At 38.6% G+C, this 27,335-nt stretch overlaps 1 protein-coding gene across 1 annotated transcript in view; it reads right to left on the bottom strand.

Annotated features, from left to right (window-relative positions):
- Positions 1–27,335, bottom strand: part of CUBN (cubilin) — a gene marked incomplete at its 5' end in the record, with an annotated part of 295,765 nt that overhangs the window by 162,937 nt on the left and 105,493 nt on the right. The window contains 2 exons of the mRNA XM_084880474.1: positions 1,439–1,620; positions 24,471–24,621. Of these exons, the coding sequence (XP_084736600.1) occupies positions 1,439–1,620; positions 24,471–24,621 (333 nt within the window). The remainder of the gene's footprint in view (positions 1–1,438; positions 1,621–24,470; positions 24,622–27,335) is intronic.

Here is a 27,335-nt window from a genome sequence, read left to right on the forward strand (position 1 = left end):
CTCACCATCCTAGTAGTCGTGGGAAAACCCATCAACTTTTCTGAGCGTCTGTTTGATAATGGTAAAATGGGGACAAAATTTCCCCCTTACCTCACAGGATTATTAAATATTTAAATGGTGGAAATGGATATCAAAATCCCTTTGTAAGCCACCAAAAATATGTGCTATTATGGTGTGTCAATCATAGACACATTTGTGTTTTCATTCATTAAATACATATAGAGTGTTTACATTTGCCAAGCACTCTGTGGCCCTAGGGAAATAACAGTAAAACAACAAAAGCAAACCCAATACCCAATCCTCATGGAGTTTGAGTTCCACCAGATATATAGAGAGAAACACTTGTGACTCTCACGTGTGGTACCATCTCTTTTCCTATGGTGACAGTTTTGTGCATACTTAAAAGCCTTAAATTTTGCAGGTAGGTCAAAGTTCAGGATGTCTATTATATATATTCCCCTAATGACTAGATTCCTGCATTAAAAAGCTGATTGTGTCCAAACTGGTTTGGCTCAGTGGATAAAGTGTCAGCCTGCGAATTGAATGGTCCCAGGTTTGATTCTGGTAAAGGGCATGTACCTTGGTTTCGGGCATATCCCTAGTACGGGGTGTACAGGAGGCAGCTGATTGATGTTTCTAACTCTCTATCCCTCTCACCACTTCTTCTCTGTAAAAAAAATAAATAAATAAATAAATAATATATATATATTTTTTTAAAAAGCTGATTGTAATAGATTCTCAAAGGCCAATGTAATAATCTGAGATAAACCCTTTGCAGTAATGTTGGAAAATGCCTCAAACTGCCTAAGTGACCATTCTGTTAAAAGCCTCTGCAACAGATGTGTTGGGCACCTGGCCCCACGTGAACCCCTCAGGTTGCAGCTGCAGGTACCATAGACTCCTCTGCTTACTGCCCTGCCTACCCCAGTGCCCCCAGCCCAAGCCTTCCCTGCATTCTGCCTCCCTAGTGCCTTTCCCAGAGCCTTTCCCAGCCTGGACGTGTGGGGCACTAACAATGCCGAGTACTTCCTCCATCATTGGGGGAGGGAGTGCAGGGACCAGTGCTTCAGCCTGGGGTCCTAAGAGGGACGATTCTGCAGAGTAGTCCTCACTGGAGCTCAGAGGTCCCAGCAGGATGAAGCCCGGGTTGCTCACAGAGCCGCCCTTCACTGGCTCGTTGTCCTGCACCCTCCCTCATGTGCTCCCTTCACGCTGCTTCCTGGCATCACCTTCTGGACGCTGCTGGCCACCTGTCCTTCAGGCGCTACTTTTAGAGAAACCCAAACTGAGATGTTAATCCCATGTGTCTGCAAATGTCATCAAAATTTCTAATAGAACACTGATCTGAATGCTGGAAAGAATGTAGGGATTTTTGCAGTGATTTCCAATTCTACTACTCCAGATTTTGGAATGTGCTAAAAACAATGTAAATTCCTACCTCCAAGACGTCAAACCTGCAACTTTCATGATACTCCACATCAAAGTCATGGATGGTGAGCTGAATGCTACTCCCAGGAGCAGTGTGAATGTACCATATACACTCCTTGCTGGCGGGGTACGTGTTCGGGTATCCGGGACTGCTAAAGGAGCCCACAGCCCCAGACAGCTCTGCACCACAACCTGTTAAAACAACAAGGCTCAGTCAGTTCCAAGCAAGATCTGGATATTGGGAAGTATTTAACAATCCAACTATCAAAAGGTACCGTAATTGAAAATGCAGGTGACTATTTTAAGAGAAAAACCTTAAAGTTACAATAGAGCTATAATTAAGCAGCTATAAAACAATGAGAAAAAATCATGGCTACAGGTTATTACATTTATTATTTTTAAAAATCATAATTATATTATTTGTGCAATAATTTTCAGTTCTTCTCACCACATTAAAACCTTTGGTAATATTTTCAAATTGTCATTCTAATTTTTAGATTTTTTTTAATTATATGTAGGTAAGAATTTCATAGTAGGGAGTATAAGAGAAACAAAAGAAACCATCAACAAAACAAGAAAGACCACTGCATGAGAGAACATATTTGCCAGTGTTATATCCAATAAGGGCCTACTCTTCAAAATTTATAGGGAACTCATATATCTTAACAAAAGGAAGATAAACAATCCAATCAAAAAATGGGCAAAGGACCTAAATAGACACTTTTCGAAAGTGGACACACAGAAGGCCAAGAGACATAAAAACATGCTCAAAGTCACTAATCACCTGAGAGATGCAAATCAAAACAGCAATGAGGTATCATCTCACACCTGTCAGAGTGGCTATCATCAACAAATCAACAAATGACAAGTGCTAGCGAGGATGCAGAGAAAAAGGACCCCTCCTGCACTGTTGGTGGGAACGCAGACCAGTGCAGCCACTGTGGAAGACAGTATGAAACTTCCTCAAAAACCTAAAAATGGAATTCCCATTTGACCCAGTAATCCCACTTCTAGGACTATATACCAAAAAAATCAGAAACACCAATCAGAAAGGATGTATGCATCCTTATGTTCATAAAAGCATAATTTACAGTAGCTAATATTTGGAAACAGTCTGTCTAAGTTCCCATCAGCAGATGAGTGGATTAGAAAACGATGGTGCAGCTACACAATGGAATACTATGCTGCTGTAAAAAAGAAAGAACTCTTACCATTGGATGGACATGGAGAGCATTATGCTAAGCGAAATAAGCCAGTCAGAGAAAGATAGATATCACATGATCTCACTCATTTGTGGAATATAATGAACAACATAAACTAATGAACAAAAACAGATCCAGAGACAGAGAAGCATTGAATAGACTGTCAAATTTCAGAGGGAAGGCACGGAAGGAAGACAGGGGTAAGAGATCAACCAAAGGACTTGTAATCATGCATATAAGCATAACAAATGGACACAGACGCTAGGGGGTGAGGGCATGTGTGTGTGTGGGGGGTGGGGGGGGGGAGAGGTCAATGGGAGAAAAACGAGGCATATGTAGTACTATATGTAATACTTTAAAAAACAAAAAAATAAAAAGTATAATGAACAATGAACACTATATCTCTCAGTTTCCTGTATTTAACACATTATTTCTAAGTGCTTTTCAGGGTTAAGATCTAGAATTATAAGTGCATATTAATAAGAGAAATATACCAATCTAAAATGGTATAATTCCAAATATATTACAAAATCCATAGACTGTAGAACACTACGAGTAAACCCTATGGACTCCTGGGATGAGGATGTATTAATGTGGGGTCAACTGTAACAAATGGCCCACCCTGGTAGAGAATGTGGATAATGAAGGAGGCTGTGCATTTATGGGAACAGGGGTATATGGGAGCTTTACCTTCTACTCAATTTTGCAATGAACCTAAAACTCTTCTAAGAAATTAATTCTATTAAAAAATTTACAGGTCCTGACCCAAGCAAATTATAATCTAAAAACCAAAGAAAAAATAAAAACCAATATATAAAACACAAGTACGAAAGAAGACTGCAGACTATGTGTTATGAATGTGTATATATCATACAGTAAAAAGTGATTAAGGCAAATCATTACAACAAATAATTAATCTGGTACACAGTAAAAACTTGTGTACCAAATTAAGTGGTACACAAGTTTTTAGATGTTTTTTATAAGTGTTTTCCGTTATAATTCTCATAATACCCATATGAAGCAGGTATCCGCTTTTCTCAAATGAGTAAATCAATGCACACAAAGGTCACGCAAGGGTCATTTTCTCAAATGAGTAAATCAATGCACACAATGCACACAAGCTTGCCCAAGGTCATCAGACTTGTAAGTAGTAGAGCCAAGACACAATGCAGTTGATTTGGTTCTGTCAGAGTGTTTAATTCCTGCACTCTACAGACTCAGTTTGTAGGATTCAGACAGAACTTTCAGAATGGAGAGGGAGAGAAACTTATGGAAGAAATAAAATTTAAGGAAGGCTCAAAATTTAAGGAGAAAATTAGAAAAAAGCAGAGTTTATCTTATTTTCTAATAGCAAGTTTTAGTGATTCAAAAATATTGTTTGCTTTGCTAACATATCTGGGCCTCCTTTTCTGTTTTTTTCAAATATTCTTCATTGATTGGTAGATTCTTCCAAATACCTTCTCTTACTGTTCATCAAGGCTTTTTCATATTTAAAAATAATAATGCCTCCCTTGGTGGTCTAGAAGAGGTCAATGGGGGAAAAAGAGGTCATTATGTACTACTTTCTTTTTTTTTCTTTTTAAAGAATGTTATTATCATTTGCATACAATACAGCTCACTTCTTTGAAGTGTACAATTCAATGGCTTTTAGTATATTCACACATATGTGCAATCATCACTACAGTAAATTTTTAGAAATGTTTTTATCACCTCAAAAAGAAACCCTTGGCCTGACTGGTTTGCCTCAGTGGATGGAGCATCAACCTACAGACTGAAAGGTCCCAGGTTCGATTCCTGCCAAGGCCATGTACCATGGTTGCTGGCACATCCCCAGTGGGGGGTGTGCAGGAAGCAGCTGATTGATTTTTCTCTCTCATCGATGTTTCTAACTCTCCATCCCTCTCCCTTCCTTTCTGTAAAAAAAAAAAAAAAAATCAATAAAATATATTTTAAAAAAGAAACCCTGTACCTTTATCTTAACACTCCACTCTCCCCTTTGCCCTAAGCAACCACTCACTGGTCTTCTGTTGTTACAGATTTGTATCAACAATAAATATATTTTAAAAATATTAATGATAGTGCTTCTTCATCCCATTATGAATATGTGTGCATTTTCACATCAATGAAACTTAACTGTTGTGACTGAAAATGTAAGACACTAAAGCTAAGTTCAGGTCTACTATCACCCTAATCCAATTCCTCCTGTATGGTGAGTTAAAAAAAAAAGTTTTTAAAAAGTTCAAAAATATACATTCTCTACATAGAATCTCCACTAAACTAAAAAGAACTGAAAATTATAAGAAGAATCTTGATGCGGTAAAGAAATCTGATTCCACCTCAACATGTTACCATCTTGAGTTGCTACTCTCCTGCTTCCATTTGAAAACCTGCTTTTTTCAGACTTTAATTTTTTTGCACGGAGCAGTATCTTTTCCATGGCCTATAAACATCCTACTTTATTTCAAGTTAAAACCCTGTAAAAAAAAAGCTGTTTAAAATTCAATGTGTGGGTATTATTACTGCCATGAATGTTAGAAAAAATAAATAAATGCCATGAAAGATTAGAAAATACTTTTCCTACTATGACAACACAAGGAAAGTGTTCCCGAAGCCAAACTCAGCGGATTGTGTATGGTCAGAACCTCTGAACAAGCCCTGGGGGCACCAGTCACAGAATATTTCATCAAAGGATACTTTCTAAAGTTTTCCAATGCTGTGGCCATATAAGTCATCTTAACATGAAATACCTTTTACTAAATTACATTATAGGTAAGCAATGCCCTTCTGTTACCCCAATATTTTTAATGTATAGTTCTTGGTATCAGTTGTATCATATTAGATATTTCAATGGAAAAATCTTTGGAGAAAAATAACTCTGTAGCTAAATACTATAAAAGAGAACAGGGAAATGAAAGCTTGGATATCTCTCATCTCTGCGTTTTTATTAGCTTCAGTTCACCAGACAATCTAATTCAATATTTTTTTTATCAGAATTGATTTCTTTAAAAATCTATAAAACATTTTTCCATTGTCTTTTCCAATTGTTTTAGGTTTCCTTGTAAATTCCTTTGCAAATAACAGGATGCCAATACCCTTTTATTAGTCACAGATTCTTGGCATTCAGTAATGCTGTGCGAAAGTACTTATTTTATTTAGCCACTGACAGCTCTTAAGAACCACCGTGTACTTTTCCTAAGATTTTAACAAATATAAACAAAGTTTATAAAAACATAACGAAATATTACTTTTAGATTACGTTCTCTTCTCATTAATAGTGCTTATGTGTATTTTCTAAGGAGAAATTCCAATACTATTAAAAGTGATACCCTATTGGTGAAAAATACTGTGTGGCTGTGAGAAGAAGAGAAAAACAGTTGGAGTTTGAAATCTCTTTGAAGCTTTCTACTTCTATTTCCTGTTCTCACTACCTCTGAGGTTTAACAGATCAGAAGGCAACAATTTTTGGATTTAAAAGTTCACATTGAATGCAAAATAGTATAAATTAACTTAGTGATACAATAAAGTACTGAAAAATAGATTAATTCTAATAATTATGGTAGAAACTCTGTCTTTGAATATTTAAATCTTGAATGAGATAACAATAAATTTCTAATTCCCATTCGTGCATCCATTCAATAAATATTTATTGAGCATATGCCACAGAACAGTTCTGCTGTAGATGCCAGGTGTATTTAATGTCTATTTTTTAAAATCCAGTTATAGACATAAAAACTGCTATTGCCACATGCCCTCCTGTGAGTCATTAAACTCTTTTTGCTTTTTCTTCAGTTTTCAAAGAGTAATTTCAGTAAGTACTTATTTTAAAAAATCAATCAGTGAATTATACTTTATTCTTCACATGTTAATTGGTGATAAGCTACAAATAAGAATTAAAAAATCTTCATGTTGAGGTTCTAAAAGATATTTTTAAATTTGTTAGTTTTGGTAATTCAAAGTTATCAGGATTCTCTTTGATACTAATTTCTAGTCCATAGATGAGAGATTTTTGATCAGCATTCAGCCAGTTATGGCTCACTCTCTGGAATATCATCACTTTTCATGAGATTTTGGGACACTTTGACATTGTGTATTTGGTCTCAGGCAAAAGAAAATATGACAAAAGTATATATTTTAAAAACCGGGGAGGGGAGGAATGAATATATTTTTCCTATGCTCTTTTTTTAGTAACAGGGGAATACATATGCACAACAAAATTAAGAAAATGTCTGTTAATAAAAAAATTAAATATGTAATGAATTATTTCATACTTTGTTTTATAAGTTCAAGCTATCATTGGGTTAACACTAAAACATTAGAACATGAATTTGAAATTGTATAATTATAGATAAAAATTAAAAAATGAAATTCACAAGAGTTAAACTTTTTAATTATAAGTGAAAGCAATGAACAATTACAATTCACAATAGATAGTAGAGTTTTTAATATATAATGTGAGTCCTTTGAATTGTACTAATGTATTTTTTCCATTTCATTAGCTGCAGAAAAGCGAGCCAGTTACAATATAGAAAATGTGCTTTAGAACCCTGTATCAACACATACTATCCTATTGTCAGCAAAAGAAATACTGAGATAATCCAAAAAATCCTATTGTGTATAATTCTGAAGAAGAGAAATGTGTTCTAAATGCTGAAATGAATCAAAACTCCCAAAGCTAAATGATTAATTCTGCCTCATCGATAATTTCTTGTTCAAATTGGGTAGCAAAGCTGTTCATTTCATTTGATTTACTACTTCTCTACTTCCTGTGGTAGAAACAAGATTTGTTTTTGTTTTATTTTTAATAAAGATTATGGAATTAAAAAAAAAACTTATTTGGTAAGCTGTTTTACCTATCTAGTTGTTATCAGCATTGCTAATATCTAATATTAAAAACTTTTTGCATAAACAAGTATCCTAATTTACTTTCCTATTAAATTTGAATTTATTCAGGGTCTAGAAGGGGGGAAAGTGTTTCGTTCATTGCACTATTTCCCTCACTGTAACCCTCAAAGGGAAACCTCTTGTTAAATGTACTCTCTCCTGAATGAGTCACAGAAGAAAATCTAAGTCCACCCGTTTGGGGGATGGAAGTAACAAGGTTTCTGGAAAATCTCAGGTGTCTGCGTTTCATTTAGAGGAAAAGTAATGGTACAAACATATCTGCAAGTATTAAAACAAGTGACATTCCTGAGAAAATACAGGTTAGCAAGTATGCAGTAATTTTAAAAAATCATGACACTGTCAGTCCCGTCTGTGATTTGGGGTCGGTGGGGGTCAGAAGGGTTGGAAAGAGAGATGGAGGAGAGACAAAGCTGTAGATGAAAGAAGTTACATCAACCAATAGGTATCAGGAAATAAAATAGAAGAAGATGCTAAGTGTATGGTCATCCGTTCAACCAATCAAAGCATAATATGCTAATGATATGCTAACATCGCTCAACTGCTCCCTATGATGTGCACTGACCACCAGGGGGCAGATGCTCTAACAGGTAGGTTAGCTTGCTGCTAGGGTCTGGCCAATCAGGACTGAGCAAGATGGGCCAGACACACTCTGAAGCCCTCCCACAATCCCTTTCCCAATGGCCAACCTTTTGAGTCCCTCCCTGGCCCCAATCGTGCACCATTGGGGTCCCTCCTCATGGTCTGCACCCTCTCCCAATCCAGGACCCCTTGGAGGATTTCAGAGAGCTGGTTTCAGCCCAATCCTGCAGGCCAGGCTGAGGGACTCCACTGGTGCATGAATTCATGCACCGGGCCTCTAGTAAAAGATAAAAAAAAAAAAAAAAAAATTCTCAATTTCTTCATTTGTAACGGAATTAGTATTTAAGCACATTGGGTTGTTATATAGATTAAATGAAATAACCAAAGGTTTTTAGCTAAGTGTCTTACATATGATAATCTTTTATATGTGCTGTAATTTAACAGGAGTTTATCCAGATATGGGATGATATTAGAAAAATACTTGGAGCTAGAAGAGAAATTGCCATACCAGCTAAAAAGCCATCATAAATAGCTGAGATGTAAAAAATCAATTATCCATTAAGCTACAATAAAGGTAGCTCATATTTGCATGGTAATTCAGTTTTTCAAAGGGCTTTTAACAAGCATATTATTTTTATTGAAAATTCATAACCACTCTATGATGTGGGCCCATTTTAGAGATGAGCAAAATGAGATTCAGGAATGCCACTGGATTTGAAGCTCCTCTAGTGAAGGACAGATTTAGGGCCAGTGCCCTCATCCTTTCTCACTCCACCCTCAACATCCCACTCCCAGTCCTGTGTTCTCTCCTTATGCCTTATTGGGCACTGGAATGACAGCATTGAACACTGACTGCTCTCATTACTGTTTGGTGCATCTACCGAGGAAATCATCAACATAGCAACCTGAAAAAGTAAATATAGCAAAGATATTGTTCATTTAATTTGAGGCATCATTAGCTATCACCTGAACTGGAATAAAATAATGTCCTAAAGACTATCATATGTTTTTCAGTTCTAATTAGTTAATCTTTATAAAACTTTGTAGCACTGGTGACTGATAATCTATTTGATCCTAGTTTCCTCCAAACTCCCAGTCAGGAGATCAGAGGAAGCACTTACCTTATCAGCAGGAAGCATGCTGACATACTGCACTCATACAAAAGCAGAGTTAAAAGCTGTTACTAAACCTGTTTACTAGTGAAGATAATTTAAATCTTTTTCTTAAAAGAACTTTGCTAACTCTTTTTTCATTTTGGTCTAAAGCAAGCTATGAGTGATATATTTTTTTTTAATTAAGTATAGTCTATTTATGTTCTATCTTCAAAGTTTGGGGTTGTTGTTTTTAAATGAAAAAGCTTTAATAAATGCAAACCACACATGGACACAAACAATAAAGTGGTGAAGGCCTGGGAGGGGTGGGTGTGGGATGGACGGGGTCAATGGGGGAAAAAACAAAACCACAAATACAAATAAACAAATGGGACATCTGTAATACTTTCAACAATAAAGATAAATTTAACAACAACAACAAAAAAAAAAAAAAAACGGGCAATGAAACAGCTAAGTAGAATCAGGGCACAGAGTTTCAAAGGTGCATTCCCTATTTCCCTGCGATTGCTCAAATGCAGTCACCTCTTTACACTTGGCATTTTCCTCAAACTATGTTCCATAAACCAACAGCACCCAGAGGACTGCCAGCTTGGAACTGACATTGCCCACCTAGGCTAGAAGAAAAGGAAGAGAGAATGGCATTTTCACATCCTCATCATCTAATTTTTGAGGAAAACGCCTGAGATATTAGTGGTCAATGCTGAAAAGCCTATGTGTAGAAAAAGCATAAAATTTAAACACTACATTATGATGCTCACATAACTGATTTATATTTTAGTAGTTTTTCTATAATTTAAAAACAAAATCTTTCTCTTCATCAATACCTTAAGAGAGTCCTCACTGGTTAGTCCACTTTCCCCCTGAAAAGTACAAAGGAAGCATGGAGAGGGTGTAGAATCACAGAGAGAAGTTGCCAATAAGGCTTCTTTTGGTGGGACAGGTATGATATGAAATGGCAACTAAAAGCTCAGAATTTAGGAAAGATCTAAATTATGACAAAATTGAACTATTTTCTAGAATAAACAGGCCTCACTTCTGATACAATGATATCCTATATAATAAAAGGCTAATATACAAATAGACAGAATAGGGGAACAACCGGTTGCTATGACATGCACTGACCACCAGGGGGCAGATGCTCAACACAGGATCTGTCCCCTGGTCAGTAGTGTTCTCCCACAAGCTCAGCCAGAAGCCAGGCTCACAGCTGACTAGTGCAGTGGTGGCGGTGGGAGCCTCTAAGGATGTCCAACTGATGGCCAATTTTCAAAAGCCTATGTATAGCAAAAGCGTACATAGGGGTGCAGGCCCATGGGGAGTGAGCCTAAGCCATCAGTTGGATATCCCCAAGGGCTCCCAGACTATGAGAGGGCACAGACCAGGCTGAGGGACCACTCCCAAAAATACAAGAATTTCATGCATCAGGCCTCTAGTATGCAAATAATGTGAATAAGGTGATTTTGAACAGAAATTTTCAGGTTGGGAGTGCGGTGTGGAGGTGAAGAAGAATGTGAGCTTCTTAAAATGACCAAAGTTGTCCAAAGGTTCCTGTGGCATGTATAAGATCCATAAAAAGTCAGCAATTCCAGTTAATTCCCCAATAGTATAAAAGTATATGCCCCTCTCTTGAGAAAAGCAAATAAGAGGTATCTATTCTCTAAAGACAGAAGGCTAAAATCAGATTACTGGACCTCTCTGAAGAGAGAGTCAAGGGTGGAGCCCCAGAATTCATATGATCATAGGGATTTGCAAATTAATTTTCTGAGGGACCTCGGGAGGTTGGCTCCAGAGTATGAGCCTGTCTTGCCCAGGCCACCTTGTCCCACCGGCCACCTTCCAATTAATTTCCTTTCAATGTGCACGAACCTGTGCACTGAGTCACTAGTTATTAATAACGAACTACAATGTTCGCTAATGACTGATTACTGTAATTGTGTTGCATTGATTTCCCTTATGTGCCTTACATGCAAGCGCACCATTTCTCTCCACTAATACTAGCAGCGAATATTTTAGTAGCCGATTGCCACAACATTAGTATTAGAATGACTTGTTTGGTGTGCACAACAGGAAATATTTCGCTTTTGGAGCACAAAAAAAAAAGGTTTATTTTGCATTACGCTTATTAATTTGTGCAGTTTCTCAGTGTCTGGTAAGATAATGTTAAAGGAAACATACTAACTTTTATTTAAATGTTCTATTATTTTATGTTAACGATTACTCATTTATTTCAGCCCTTTATATTCAGCATGTCTCTACCTAAATAAATCTATGTTTCTATGAAAATTGAAGCTTTTGGTTTTTATGGCCCACAGAAATTTAAACCTTGTTTATTTGGCCTGTATTGGCCTTTGAACTTGACATGCTTGGAGTAGAGTTATCTGTTTTCAATGGCAGGGACAATTACATTTTTAAAAGAAGATTAAAAAAATAGGCCATAGTTAATAACTTATAAAATAGACACAAGAAGCTCAAACATCAGTGCTGTTCATAGTTATAAAGTGACTTTTAAATTACTACATAAGATGTCATATGGATATTCAAAGTTAAAATTATCATAGATTTGTGACATTCTAAAATGTCCTAAGTCTTAATATTGAATATTCCACCTTAGTATATCATTAAAGAGAAGTGAACACAATTAACCATATTTTAGGACTTTTCATAAAATATAAATTTTAATTTTCTTTATGTTAAAGGATAAACATCTTTCATTTTCACTCAGGAAATTATAGTCAATTATGTCATTTTTTCATTTTGATTAGCTATATATTTTTTCTTCTAACCTGCTCATTCCAACCAAATTAAAAAAATGCTTTCCCAGCAGAAATTCTTTGCTTACATTTCAGGAGAAATCAAATCAACCAGTCTTTCTTAAAACATTTTTTAAATTATTGAAGATTTCTGAACTTTTAAATTTTATATATATATATATATATATATATATATATATATATATATATATATATAGAGAGAGAGAGAGAGAGAGAGAGAGAGAGAGAGAGAGAAATATATAGATATATTTAAAAGTATAAGAATATTTTCCAAGGAAATAAAATGAGACCAAAACAACTGGACTAATCTCCCCTAGTGTAAGTAGTCATGCCTAAGACTACTTTATGAAATCCCCAAACTGGCAAAGACAGGGGACATATGTTCTCTTTCTGTGATTTCCATGTTCAATCTTCATACTTCTACTCAAAAGTAGTCATTCTAATCCTGCTTTCTCTCAATGTAATTGTTTTGATACAGAGTGCTCTTGTATGAAAAAGCTCACTAGCACCCCCACCAAGGGCTCTGCATCACTGACTGCCACCCCCGCCCCCCCTCCCCAATTCCTCTTCTCATCTTTCCCCAACTCCCAACAGTTTTTCCACAGGAAGTTGCTCGACATGACAAATGAACAGATAGATGTGGGCAGCACCATGCCAGTGGTTGTGTAGTTCTCTGACCCATGCTCTGCTCCTGCCCAAACCTGAGCCAGGAGAGTGTTGTCTGTGAGAGTAATGCAGGGATGAGGATCCCTCACAGGGCACATGCTGCAGGCAGCCAGCCAGCCAAGGTCCTTAGCTTACAAGGCTGGGCTCCTAAATGAACCAGATACTCAAGTGTGCCACTCTATCCACATTGTTTACCTCTAGTCAAACCAACCTATCTTGGGGGCAGCTCTCCTTTCACTTCTCATCCTACCTAATTAAAGAGTACTATGCAAATTAGCCATGACTCTGCTCAAGCCATGCCCATCATCCACGCCCACCAGCCAATCAGAGCAAGTATGCAAATTAACCCAACCAAGATGGCCTCAGCCACACAGAGCAGTTGAGAGGCTTGCGTTTCCCTGGCAATGGAGGAAGCCAAGCTTTTCCCGCCTGCCCTAGCCGGCCTAGACCTCCACTCAAGGATATAAAGTTTCAACTATAGAAGATAAATCCCAAGAAAAATGGCAGCAGCCACAGAGCTGGAAAGAACAGGCTAGGGTTTACTCAGGCAACAAAGGAAACAAAGCTTTTCATCTTCCCTGGCCGGCCTAGGCCTCCACTCCAGGCTCCAAAGTTCAATTATAGAAGATACATAAAACCAAACAGAAATGGCTGCAGCCAGAGTGAGCAGGAAGCTTGGCTTCGCTCCAGGCTCAAACTTTCAATTGTAGGAGATAAATAAATCCCAGATACCAGGGCCTCCACTTAGGTCGCCAGACATGGCTGGCCTGCAAACCACCACAGGCCCCTCACCCAGGCCGCCCCACGCCCGCCCTGATCTGGGACACCCTTCAGGGCAAACTAGTTGGCCCCCACCCATGCACCAGGCCTCTATCCTATCTAATAAAAGAGTAATGTGCAGATTGACCATCACTTCAACACACAAGATGGCTGCACCATGTGGTTAAAGATCCTGCCCCCATGTGGATACAAGATGGCCACCACAAGATGGCCAGCAGGGGAGGGCAGTTGAGAGGGATCAGGTCTGCAAGGAAGAGCAGTTAGAGAGACCAGGTCTGCAAGGAAGGGCAGTTGGAGGCTATTACCCTGAAGGGAAGGGCAGTTGGGGGTGACCAGGCTGGCAGAGGAGGGAAGTTGGGGGCAAACAGGTTGGCAGGGGAGCAGTTAGACATCAATCAGGCTGGCATGGGAGTGGTTAGGGGTGATCAGGCTGGTAGGCAAAAGCAGTTAGGGGCAATCAGGAAGGCAGGAAAGTGAGCAGTTGGGAGCCAGCAGTCCTGAATTGTGAGAGGGATGCCCGACTGCCCGTTTAGACGCGATTCACAGGCAGTTTAACATCCCTCAAGGGGTCCCAGATTGAAGAGGGTGCAGGCTGGGCTGAGGGACACCCCCACCACCCTGTGCACGAATTTTGTGCACCGGGCCTCTAGTTTTCTTATAACCCCCCTGGTGTAACTAAACCATGGCAATGAATAATCTCTGGGGTCTATATCAGCTCAGAAGTGTCTGATTCCATCAGTCATACATGGCAGCTCCAAAAGAAGAGTACTTTCAAATACCTAATAAAGCAGATATTGTGGTGAAGAACAAACACTTGTTATTTTGAACTCGTTATTTGCTAAGTAATGTGCTTCCTGGCATTATTGCTACTTAACCCTAAAGAAAGAATAAATTGTGCATTTTAGTGGGAAGAGCTTGAAACCAGGACATTTTTTTACTTGGAAAAGACAGCATCAGTTCATTTAAAAACATTCATTTTCCTCTGTGGGAATTTAGTTACAAAATAACCGACTCTAAGGTTAACCTTCTCTGCAATGAAAAGTTGTGGGAGAAAAACTACTTGCTTCCAGGCAGAGTGCAGCTGATTTTGTCAGTTACTGGATTTGTGAATTTGGGGAAGTTAATTAACTTCTTTTCAACTCTCCTCCGTTCTCTTATCCATAATATGGGGATAATATTGGTATTTTAGAGAATTATTGAGAGAAGACATGTAAGATTTTTAAAATGCTAACCAAAGGGCCCAGCACACGGTATTATCTTTTTAAATGAGAATCTCAAGTGTTGTTTTTCTTTCTAATGATTCTCAACAGTTTAAAGTGATAACATCAGTTTTAAATGATAATATCAACATTTTAAAAATAATTGCTTGGTCCAGGAATAATATTTTCATTTGCTCTCTATAGGGCAACATGGTTTGTTTATATTATAACTAATGTCTTTAAAAATGAATTTTAAGTTATATTTCGGTAGTCAAATCAATTCATTTAGCCTGTAAGTAGTCTGCAAGTATAACTAGAAGGAGGAAAAATCAGAGACAAAGTACAGTAATGTCATTATTTATATAGAGAGTATAAAATTTTACTAAATCTTCTGGAATGGAATTTCTCTCCTACACCAGAAGTTTCTTCTTTGTTTTGGGAGTCACTGCCACTGAAGGCCGGCACCAGTTCCTCTGAGCACACAGCGACATACACATAAAACAAGGCCTTAGTAACATAATGTTGAGACAAATACAGTAATATTTAAATAAATATTCAAAAAAACAAACCTCAGGACAAAAAAATGAACGTTCTGTATTGAACCTCATGTTTGTTATGTCTATGTTTAATCATTTCTGGTTGCTACAAAATTTGAAACTGTGAAAAAAAAAATGTAGTTTCTTTTTCAATGTACGAAAAACTGTGGAATCCCCTAGAAATCTCTCTCAGAGGTATTGTTGCTAGGGAACCCGAACACAAACAGAAGATTCCAAAAGCCCTTCCTTTGGCCCAAATCTCAAGGATGATTACAAATTGTGCAGTACGCGATTTGGGAAGGTCATGGTTGTTTGAGGGAGAACTTTTTTCTTTTTATAACTGTTTCAAAAAGTAGCAATGGAAATTGACCTCCAACTTTTTCAAAAGTAGTGTCATGGGAATTGAGATGCAAGACTCCTAAAGGCCCCCACTGGTTACAGGACTCAGAGCCAACATTAAATGAAGGTCAACTGTGTGTATGTGTATCTCTTGCTGTTGTCAAGGAGGCAGATAATGTCAGGATTTAGCTTTTCCACTCATTCTGAAGTGTCTGCATTTACTTATTGCCATCTCTGACCTTGCTGGAAAGTCCCGGAGCCAAGGCAAAAAGAGCTACAAAAGTTGTTTTGTAAATTATTATCTCAATTTTACAAATGTGAATTACTTTATAAACAGATTTTTCTTAAATTGGCATCATCCATTAAGAACTTTTTTGCAAAAAAAAAGATATAAGGGAGAATTTGCCAAAAATAAAAATCAGACATAGTACCATAATGCACATATCTTTGCTTTGGTTCAACACTAGGACTATATTCATTTGCAGTCTCCATGCTTAAAATTTTTCTAAAAATAATACAAAGACAAAACTTCAAGATATCCAATAGGCTGAAGTAGCTAGAATAAGCAGGAAGGACATAGCATCTATGAATGTGAAAGAAAGTCTAGTCAGCATTTGGGGAAGTGAAGTTTTACTTTTAAACAGAAATGGGCTTAAATTTCTACTCAAACTGAACAGGATTTGTTTCTCTTCTATCACACCATATAATAAAAGAACCCCAGGAGTCCGTTTGTCTAAACCAAGAGATTACTTACAGACTACTGAACAAAGGATGCTTTAAAAAAAAATCATAACTAAGGTTACTTTAGAGGCCGACCAGGACAGGTGTTTTACCACTTCTCTCTCCGTGACATTATGTATCAACCACCTAGCAGGAAGTCACACTATGAAAGCTATTTGTCACCAGCAAAGAGAAAGGACCAGACAGTGTGATTCACAACCCGCCTTGGAATCTTTGCAAAGCACAATTCATAAATACACTTTCACAGCAAACATCATACCTCCAGATTGTGAATGCTTGCACTGTGCAGAAGCAAGACTCAGGGCAGATGAGACATAAAATCCAAGTTCTTGCATGGGTCTTATCAATTGGTCTCTGGCTCCTGCCCTACCTCAACTTCTATCACTCCCTCTAGCTCAGTATTGCTCAACCGTTGTTGGTTCACTACTGCCCTAAGGAGCTTTCCGAGATTTTTTTTCCCCCCCAAAATTCACTCTCATAAAAATTTAATATCACAAATATACTATATATCTGTTATGTATTACAGATATCTGTACTCCATACATAAAGCATATGATTTTTTTCATCCTTCCTAGAATCAGTTTTCACCCCCTTGGGGTTGATGCTGAGAATATGTGCACTAACTGAAACACTTGCCAGTGGCAAAGCTTTGGTGTCATCCTAAGCCTTAGAAATATCTTCTTCTCGATCCTTTGTCTGAGGGATGGTCTTTCTACAAAAGCTTCCTGGAGGCCTCCTGTATTTCCTCTGTGTCCTACAGCATCATGGGTTATAGACTTATTTCTACACTTGTTTATTTGTCTGTTTCCCTTATATAACTAACTTCTGAGGTCAAGAGGGCTAGCTCCTTCTTCTCTGCTGGACTAAATTGAATCCCCCCCACCTCTAAATTCATGTACGTCAGAATGTCATTGTGTTTGGACATAAGGATAGCTATAGAGGTCATTAAGTCTAAATAAGGCCCCTAGGTGAATTCTAATCTAATTGATTGGTGCCCTAATATGAAGAGATAATCTGGACACAGGATACACACTCACAGAGCAGTCATGGAAGGGTACAGCGAGAAGGCCATCTGCAAGCCAACTAGAGAGATCTCAGGAGAAACCCATTCCACCATCACCTCAATCTTGGACTTCTAGCCTCCAGAGGGGTGAGAAATACTATTAAATCTCTGCTCTTTATCTACCCAACCTTATGTCTTCTTTTATGGCCTCCTGAGCTAACTACCGTGTTTCCCCAAAAATAAGACATCCTCCGAAAATAAGATCTACTTACAGGTTTCCTTCTGAGTGAAATATAAGGCATCCCCCCGAAAATAAGACCCCCCCCCCCCTAGGCTAAACGAGAGATTTGGTCCACTGTTTCTGAAAGAAATGGAGTCACAAGAAATTCACCAGGAAATTCAGGAATTGGATTGTTATGATGATGTTCCAGAAGATGATGACATGATTGTCAATGAATAAATTAGTAAATTCTTGATACTGTAGGATTCAGTTTGTCTGGTTTGTGTTGACAACTACCGTACTACCGTACCGTATACAGATAATAAATTTCCTTTATTTTCATTTAACAATAAATGTGTACAGTATTCTTCTTCATGGAAAAATAAGACATCCCTTGAAAATAAGAGCTAGCGCATCTTTGGGAGCAAAAATTAATATAAGACACTGTCTTATTTTTGGGGAAACAGGGTAATACACTCTCTATGTTATAAATGCCACACCCAGATCCTGATAGTGAATCAATATGTGTTGGTTGATTGGCTGAATGAATAATGTTCTCAATAAATATCTGCTTACAGAGGATACGTGTAATCACTATAACATTATTAACAATGGCGAAATGCCTGTCCTTTGCAGATCTCCTTATGGAGCCCAATGTATTCATCCTCACACCCTCCGGGTGACTACTCAGCATTCACATTAAAGACAAATGGATAATGAAATCACAAAACTTTTGTCCTCAAAGGGTCAAACTACTGGAACCCTTCTCCCCCTCCTCCCTCCCCGCCCACCACGCCTCCCATCCCACACACATACTCTAAGTCCCAAAAGTAATAAACATTACAAGTTAGAAGGATTTCCCCTGAAAGACCATCAATAAACAAAGACTGTTGAAAAGTCTGAGTGAGGGAAAGAGAACTGGAGGGAAGGTTTAAGAGAAACGTTGGTGACCTCATAGAGGTTCTTTGCCAGGGCTCTCTCTAGATATATTTTTGTAAAGCCCTTTGATCCAGTGCTGCATGTCCCCAGGTAGGCAGGAAAGGGCTGGCTCAGGTTCAAACCAAGCCAGCCACAGAGGAGGATCTTGACAAAGTTTTTAAAATGTTTTCCCCAGGGCCAATTTTTGAAAACCCTCAAGGCTTGAGAAATCTCATTAGTAGCGGAAAGGAAGATAAAACACAACCAGCCCCCATTTGAGGGGCTGATGTCATCCATTTCCCCAAAGAAAAGGCTACACTTTCCTTTGTGAGAGTCCGGGGTGACATCACCTCCTGATCACATGCCACTTAGCCCTCCCCCTGCTATTCCCAGCTGAGGGGCTCTCTTTCTTTGCAAATGTCACTCTTTCTCTCACAAAGCTCCTTGACCTTGTTTGTGTGCAGGATTCCATTGCCAAGTGAAAGCAGCAGGCCTCTGGGAGAAAGGAGCAGAGGAGAGGGGTGTGCACAGCTGGCGGGAGGCCCCTATTCACACAGCTCTCCCGCAGAACGCTCTAGATTGCCTTCAGCCACCCGGGCGGAGGCCCCCGGGCTGGATTCAGCCTCTGGACAATGCTGTCAACAGTGGAGCCAGGCAGGGCACTGTGGCCATGTCTTTCTTTGCAGGGTGGGACTCCCTTTGAGGGCTGGAATAAAAGCAAGGCAGTGTGCTTTCATCTCGGGTCCACCGCGCCACTTTAGAAATGAGCCCACAAATAAAGCCCGATTGTGGATCCATTTTCTCAAAGTGAATAGGTTTGTGCAGTCAACAAAGAAGCACATTTTGCAGACGGGGTTATTTATTAATTGGCATCATGAAGCCTGTGGGGTTTCTTCCTCAGCAGCGATGCTCAGAAATGACGTGTCAGGCTGGGTGTGCTGGGCCGGGCATGGGAACCTGATTCTGATTCGAGTGAGACTTAGAAAGGTGATGCAGAAAGGATCGCTTTCATTACACACACAAACACACATTCAAGAGCACTACTACGTGAAACTAGACCACCAACTTGCACCATATACAAAAATAAACTCAAAATGGATACAGGACTTAAACATAAGATGGGAAACTGTAAAAATACTAGAGGAATTCACAGCAGCGAAATCTCAGATATATGCCAAAGCAGTTTCTTCACCGATACTGCTCCTAGGGCAATGGAAACTAAAGAAAAAATAAACAAATGGAACCATCAAAATAAAAAAAACAAAAAAACTTTTGCATAGCAAAAGAAACCATGCCAAAACAAAAAGAAAGCCCACTGCATGGGAGAATATATTTGCCAATGTCATCACTGGTAAGGGTTTAATCTCCAACATTCACAGGGAACTCATACAATTTAACAAAAGGAAGATAAACAATACAATAAAAAGAAATGGACAACTGACCTAAATAGACACTTTTTGAAGGAGGACAGAAGGAAGGCCAAGAGGCACATGAAAACATGCTTAAAGTCACTAACTATTCAAGAGATGCAAATCAAAACAACAATTTGGTACCATCTCACACCTGACAGAATGGCTATCATCAACAAATCAACAAATGACAAGTGTTGGCAAGGATGTGGAGAAAAAGGAATCCTTATGCACTGTTGGTGGGAATGCAGACTGGTGCAGCCACAGTGGAGAACAGTATGGAGTTTCCTCAAAAAACTAAAAATAGAACTCCTATTTGACCTAGTGATCCCACTTCTAGGAATATATCCCAAGAAGCTAGAAACACCAATCAGAAAGGATATATGCACCCTATGTTCATAGCAGGACAATTCACCAAAGCTAAGATTTGGAAACAGCCTAAGTGCCCATAAGCTGATGAGTGGATTAAAGAACTGCAGTACATCTACACAATGAAATACTACGCTGCAGTAAAAAAGAAGGAATTCTTACAATTTGCAACAGCACGGATGGTACTGAGAGCATTATACTAAGTGAAATAAGCCAGTCAGAGAAAGATAAATACCACATGATCTCATCATTTGTAGAATATAATGAACAACATAAACTGATGAACAGGCATAGATCCAGAGACAGAGAAGCATCAATCAGACTGTCAAGGTAGGGGAGGATGGGGGTAAAAAGTAGAGATTAACCAAAGGAATTGTATGCATGCATATAAGCCTAACCAATGGACACAAACACCAGTGGGGTGAGGGCATGAGTGGGGGTGGGGCGGGGTTTAAGTTAATGGAGGGATGAGAACACATATGTAATATTTTAATCAACAAAGAAATTTTAAAAAAGAGCACTGCTACTGTCATTGTTCTTAAATTGAAATCTCATTTTCTGATTATAAAAGTAATATAGACTTATTATGAAAGTTCAGTCACTTCAAATCTGTAGCAATTTCATTCTCCAGTTTTAAAAAAGTGTTACTATTACATTTGAAAATCGAGACTAATTATTGTAGTTATTTTGCATTTGTTTGTTTAGTATTTTATTTCATATTTGGAGTCCCACAACATGCCTTGATACTTTAGTCCTTCAAGATCCCACTCAAAACTTGATTATTTGAAATCTGACAGATTTACATAAAAGAGACCATGGGGTCCCTCTGCCTGCCATGTGTGACCCTAATGCTCTGGCTGCTGCTTAGCTCAGCACTGCTCCCCTTGACTTTGAACTCCAGCCACTCTGGACTTCGGGGTCCCTCACACATGGATAACTCTTCACGCTCCATTCACTGGGTCTTCCTTCTACTGGGAATCTTTTCCTCCTATTTATCTAGTTGACATCTTGCTTACTCTTAGATTTTAGTTCAAAGGGCCCATTTTCATGCAAGTCTTCTCTGACCTCCTGTCAATGTCAAATCCTCTTTTGTGTGCTTCCTGGCACGTAGCATTTATATGTATTTGTGTGCTTCTTGCTTGATGGCTACTTCTCCCCATCACTGTAAGCTCTAGGAGAGGGGGAGCAGGCCTGCTGGTCGCAGCCACACCCTGTCCCCAGCTCTTCCACAGCACATGGCCCCCATATTTCCTTAACATCTGGAATGAGGACATGGATAACTGAGGAGTCAGATTTATGTCTTCAGTTTACCTCCAGTGGGTAGGAAGTGGGCCCCTCCTCTCAGGCTACAGACCTAGTCAGATGCAGAGTATGGGCTCGGGGTACTTGTGCTATTGCATAACTATCATACACAATAATTTCATTAATTTTTCACTGATCTAGACCACTAACCATCCCCTTCCAGAAGGTTTTTCCCATGCATAATTTACATACAGCGGGTAACACAGAGTTAAAAAAAAAAAAAAATTTTTTTCAGTTCTGGTTCCAGCTGGCAAAAACTTTGTTGCATAACTCTAGATCCAAGCTTAGCAAATGTTCAGCAATTAGGAGAAAGTTTTGAAATAGTAAACAGGAAAAGACAATAGACAGAGGGTTTCTCTGACTCCTCCTATGAAGACAAATTTCAAATGGAGCTGATAGGAAAAAATTCCCCAACAGAAACGCTGTCAGCAGAGGAGACAGACACCTCTAGCATGTTGGTGGGGAGAACCCAGTGACACAGTAACTGGTACAGTTAATAATGACCATTAAATCACACTCCTCAGGTGGCCTGGGGCTAACATAGCTAGAACAGCCTGGACGGGAGGGGAAGCAGCCCACGGAGGAGAGAGATGTGACCAGCAAAGTCACTGCTCCAAAAACTCTCCTTCCGGAATTACTTAGGGATTTGTTGTTTTTTTAAGTCAGCAATAGTCAAGGTCCCACTGCAGAACAATTGAATCCTCTCTCTGGAAACTGGAACCCAGATATGGAACTCTTTAGAAACCACCAGGCAAATCCAGGGTGTATCTAGGGCTAAGAACCACTCTGTTAACATTTCTTAATTTCCATCTTCTGTCACAGGTGAAAGTCTTCACCTCTTTGGATCTCTTAAGCAATAAGGTTCTTTTTCTTACGGGGTCCCCACTCTTATCCTATTAACATAGCAATATTGAAGATATGATTCTGCAGCTATTACAGTGAGTCCAGGGAGCACCCCAAAGTTTCCACTAGATTCAGTGAATGCTCTTTCTATCATTTTATTTCTCCAGCCTTAACATCTGCTCTTCCTGCTCCTCAAAGTATGGTCTACAGAGTAGCACCACAGACATTGCCTGGGACCTTTTTATAAATGAGGGTTTATGGGCCTTACCTCAGTGCCACCCCCGCCCCAGCCCTGCATCAGAACAAGTTATTCACTTGTGCTGTATATAAAAGCCTGAGAATTGTTGTCTGGAAAATAACAATTGTCCTTGAAGATCTGGGTCATTTCCCAAGATTTTCATTTCTTGTAGGGCTTTTCACACTGTCACAAGGTTCCTTAGAATCACACCATTTCTAAGTCACAGAATACTAGAGACAAGCTGTATTATAGAGATGAATCAATCCAGTCCCTTCATTTAATAGATCCACAAACTGGCATTCTCAAAGGTTAAATTTATCTACTTGGTGTAGAGGATGGTCAAGAACTTCTACAAGCTTAATCATTATAGTTCATTTACTTGGGGAATTCATAATCTGTATTTCAAACTACAAGTGGCTCTGTGGATAACCACTGAATATTTTAAACACTGAAAATCCCGTTCTTATTTTTTTTAGCAGAAATATACTCAGTCTCCAGTTCGTAGTCTCAGAATGTCTAACACTCTTAAATATACAACAGGGCTATTCAGTTATATATAGCATGAGGTTTATATGATAAATGCACTATGATGTTAAAAACCTTCAAGGGTCAACCATGACACATATTCGGGCCCTCGCTGTGGGCTCACCCCTGGTTTTGACAGTGAGGCCATAGCTTGGATGTCTGTGTGTGGTTCCGGGTATAACACTGCAACTCCTTTTCTCTTTCGAATTGATTCAAACAGACCAGTGAGTCCTGAACGGTGGTTGAGAACTGTTACTATAATTTTCACAAGGACTGTAATTTTCAAGTCTGGATCACCCTAGGAGAGTGGTCCTCAAACATTAATCACCAGGGAGACCGACCAGTTAGGAGAGATTATTGGGCCTCCTGTTTGTGATTTTGAAAGTCTGGGATGGGCCCTGAGAATTTGCATTTCTAACAAGTTCCAGGTGACTCTGCTGCTGCTTTTGGGAGTAGGTTTAGAGAATAACTCCCTTTAGACTGGGCCACATGAGGTCAGTCTAGAAGTTTCAGAACTACTGTTAAAAATGAATTTTCATGTGGTGGACACACAGTGCAATATACAGGTCTCGTAGCATAGAAACGCACACCTGAAACCTATATGTTCATGTTGGCCAATGTCATCCTAACCAATTTAATAAGTAAATATTTTTAAAATGAATTTTCATCTTCAGAAAAATGAAAAGTTTTTTACTTTATTGATTTTTTTAGAGAGGAGGGAGACACCGATTTGTTGTTCAAATTATTTATGCATTTTTGGGGGGTGATTCTTGTATGTGGCCCTAACTGGATCAAACCCACAACCTTGGCATATTGTGACAATGCTCTCACCATCTGAGCGACCCTACCTGCTTCCTGAACCACACAGTTCTCTGACGTGGCTCTACCTGGCTTGGGGCATTACTAGTTCTCCTCCTGCTTCCTTGTGCAATCCTTGCTCCTCCCTTTCTCTCTGATTGACTCTCTTTTCCTTCTATCCCATCATTCGTTCTCTCCTTATGTCAGAATAAGCCTTAAATCTCATTGTATTCCATTCTCCCTAAGAGGCCCCCATCCTACCTTGTAATTTCCTTGCCAAACCCAACTATAGATCTTCACTCTTAGAAACTTCATTCTGCTTCTTTCTTCCTCTTAAGCAATGTATCCCTGCACCTACCTAAGCAATTATCCAAATCCTGTCCACTTTGACATCACTTCCTCTCTTAGCCCTAATAGGCATTAACTCTCCAAGAGCCAGCAATGATTGAGTAAAATTTTCTAAGAACCAACACAAGATTACCACTCAGTTTAATTAGTGTTGATGGTATAGTTTTCAAATAGACTTGAAATGGGGCCAATTCTTGTCAAATAGCAACTATGAACTATGACTGATACCGGCCTTGGCTTACCATGAACGAACCACTGCATCTGGAATCCTTTCTCATTGTTACCAACAGCATCGGTGTGGAACAGCACTCGCAGGACGGAGCCTGTGGTACTCCCTGGAGGTGGCATGTCTGTTCCACAATAGCGTCCTATCCTCCGTGAGCCGTCATAGAGCTGAAATCAAAGGGGAAACTCCCGATGTAAAAAAGCTTCACATTGTTTGTCAGATGGAAAAAGTAAAGGCTACTCATATAGCAAAATCTGTTCCTTGGCTCAAAAGTTAAGGCTAAATCTGCTTAGGCAGGTCGAGTACCAGATGCTTAACATAAGAATGCAAAATAGAAAACCAGAGAGAGAGAGAGAGTGATGGGGGTGATGTCTAAGCCAAATAATTTAGAAATCCAAATATTGTTTGGTGTTATGTCAGCCTAGCAAATTCCCTCCAAAGTATAATTCATACACAGAATAAGGAAATAGTAGGCTGAATGAGATGTGTTCACATATTGACACACAAGTGAAGCTCAATAAATTTAACTGTAAGATGAACATTTTTAAATAAGTACTAACTATAAAATATCAGACATTTTTAAAGATATGAAAATGGAAAATAAAAAATTAATCACATTGAAGATAATCACTGTTGATATTTTGTTAATGCCAGAAGTTTAGCTTGCCAATCTTTTTTTCATTTGTATGTGTTTATGTACATATGTGTGTAAGGGTATATGTATGTATAATTTGGGCTAACATGTCATTGTGTTCCCTGTTTTATACTAAGCATGTCATTATATAATGCATATAAATGTTTTTAATGGTAACAGAAATGTTATTTACAATACAATCCTGTTGTTGTTCAGTTAGGATATTTCCAACATTTTTGCCAAAATAAATATTTGCCTAATATTTAAAGTTCTCCCCAGGAGATTCCTATAAGGGAAATGAATCAAAGAGTATAATCTTTCTTGGCTTTCATGTATATTAGTTCATTTCTTACCAGAAAGTTTACAGCAATGTACCCTCCCACCAGCAATTTACAGAAATGCTTTGTGTGGTAGAGCTTTGACAACTGTGGCTATTATTTTTAAATAACAGTGAAAATTTGTGTGTGTGTTTTATAATTGTCTTAATTTGTGTTATTTTGTGGTTGATTTTTTTTTCTCATGTGTATTGCCCATTTGTATTCTTCTCTTAGAATTTTTTTGCTAAGACCCATTTTCCCACTGAGGTATTTATATATCCTATTGTGCACCTTTTACCTGCCTCATTTAATAATTTCATCAGGTATACCTTTAAACTAAAAAAATAAACCTCTCTGCCATATTTCTCCAATCAGGAAAGATACTCCAAAAGTACTGTCTTCCTCATGGTTTGTCAGATGGAAAAGGTAAAGGCCATTGTATTTTCTTTTGACCTCCTACTATTCACTTAAATACGTTTCAGTTATCCTTGGGATGGCAACGAAGGGAAAGGTACTGATCATGAACTTCCTTGATTATTATCTTAGAGATTACACATATGTAAGAGTATGTGAGAGTGGATATGTTTGCATGTGTCTGCAAGGAAAATGTGTAATCTTGATTCAACAAATTCCAAATTGACCAAATTATTTTTATTTACAATACTAACGTGTTATGATATAAAACTAACTGCAGAGTTAGATACAGATTAGGGTTTTATAGTCCTAAGTCCCAGCTCCAATGAGGCAGCAAAGGGTCTGGAACTGTTTAAGGTCATGTGAATCTCAGGTTCATATATCTTGGCTTGTCTCATTCTGAGCTGTCAAAATTGGCTGTTCAATAGACATACATGCTTGCAAGATTTGGAGAGAGGGCAGCAGAGATTTAAAAAGAAGCTCAGAAATCCATTATATCAATCACTGTAAACCTAAGCATTTGAAGCGAAGGAATAAAGATAAAATTTATTTTTCAGGCTTATCAATTCAGTTTCCTTTGTATCTTTTTAATAATGATGCTTCAAATGTGTATATTTATTATCAAGTGTCTAATATTCTAAATATTTGATGGAAGCCATAATGAATAAGCAAAACTAAGAAAAAGAATAAAACAACAAAATAGTAAAAAGAACAGGTAACCACAACAAAAGCTTTGGCCACAGCCCGCAGGTCCCACTCCAATGCAGGAGGTGGAGGTGGAGGGGGGGCAGAAGGTCCATGTTGCAATCTGTTTACTGCTAAAGTACTGCCTCACTGTAGGCTATTTATCTCAGCTCCACTCTTTTTAAGTTCAGCGTAGGAATCCCAGTCAAAACAATTAATTCAGAAATAAACATACTGTTCCCAAGCAGAGGCATAATAAGCAAGAAAGCATTCTACTGTTTTCCACTCCAAAAGGCTCATTCTTAACTTTGTAGCCCAATGACCAAACGTTTAATTATTTCATTTTCATCCAATAAAACACAGGTAAGATTTCTCTATAACCATATTGCTCTAAGCTTGGTGGATCTTCTGAAACACTAGCCAGTGACATTCAGAGGAACCATATTTCAGATTCTATTCAAGGTCCTAAGCAGTACAGTAATTTTGTCTCCAAGCTCAGCAAGTTTAAGAAACCTGACATTTTGCCGAAACCGGTTTGGCTCAGTGGATAGAGTGTCGGCCTGCAGACTGAAAGGGTCTCAAGTTCGATTCCTGTCAAGGGCATGTACCTTGGTCCTGGGCATATTACCAGTAGGGGGTGTGCAAGAGGCAGCTGATCGATGTTTCTAGCTTTCTGTGCCTCTCTCTTCCTCTCTGTAAAAACTCAATAAAATACATGAAAGAAAGGAAGAAAGAAAGGAAGAAAGGAAGGAAGGAAGGAAGGAAGGAAGGAAGGAAGGAAGGAAGGAAGGAAGGAAGGAAGGAAGGAAGGAAGGAAGGAAAGAAAGAAAGA

The sequence above is a fragment of the Pipistrellus hanaki genome (assembly GCF_964339955.1).
Source record: "Pipistrellus hanaki genome assembly, chromosome: 1".
In the NCBI taxonomy this organism is placed as follows: domain Eukaryota; kingdom Metazoa; phylum Chordata; class Mammalia; order Chiroptera; family Vespertilionidae; genus Pipistrellus; species Pipistrellus hanaki.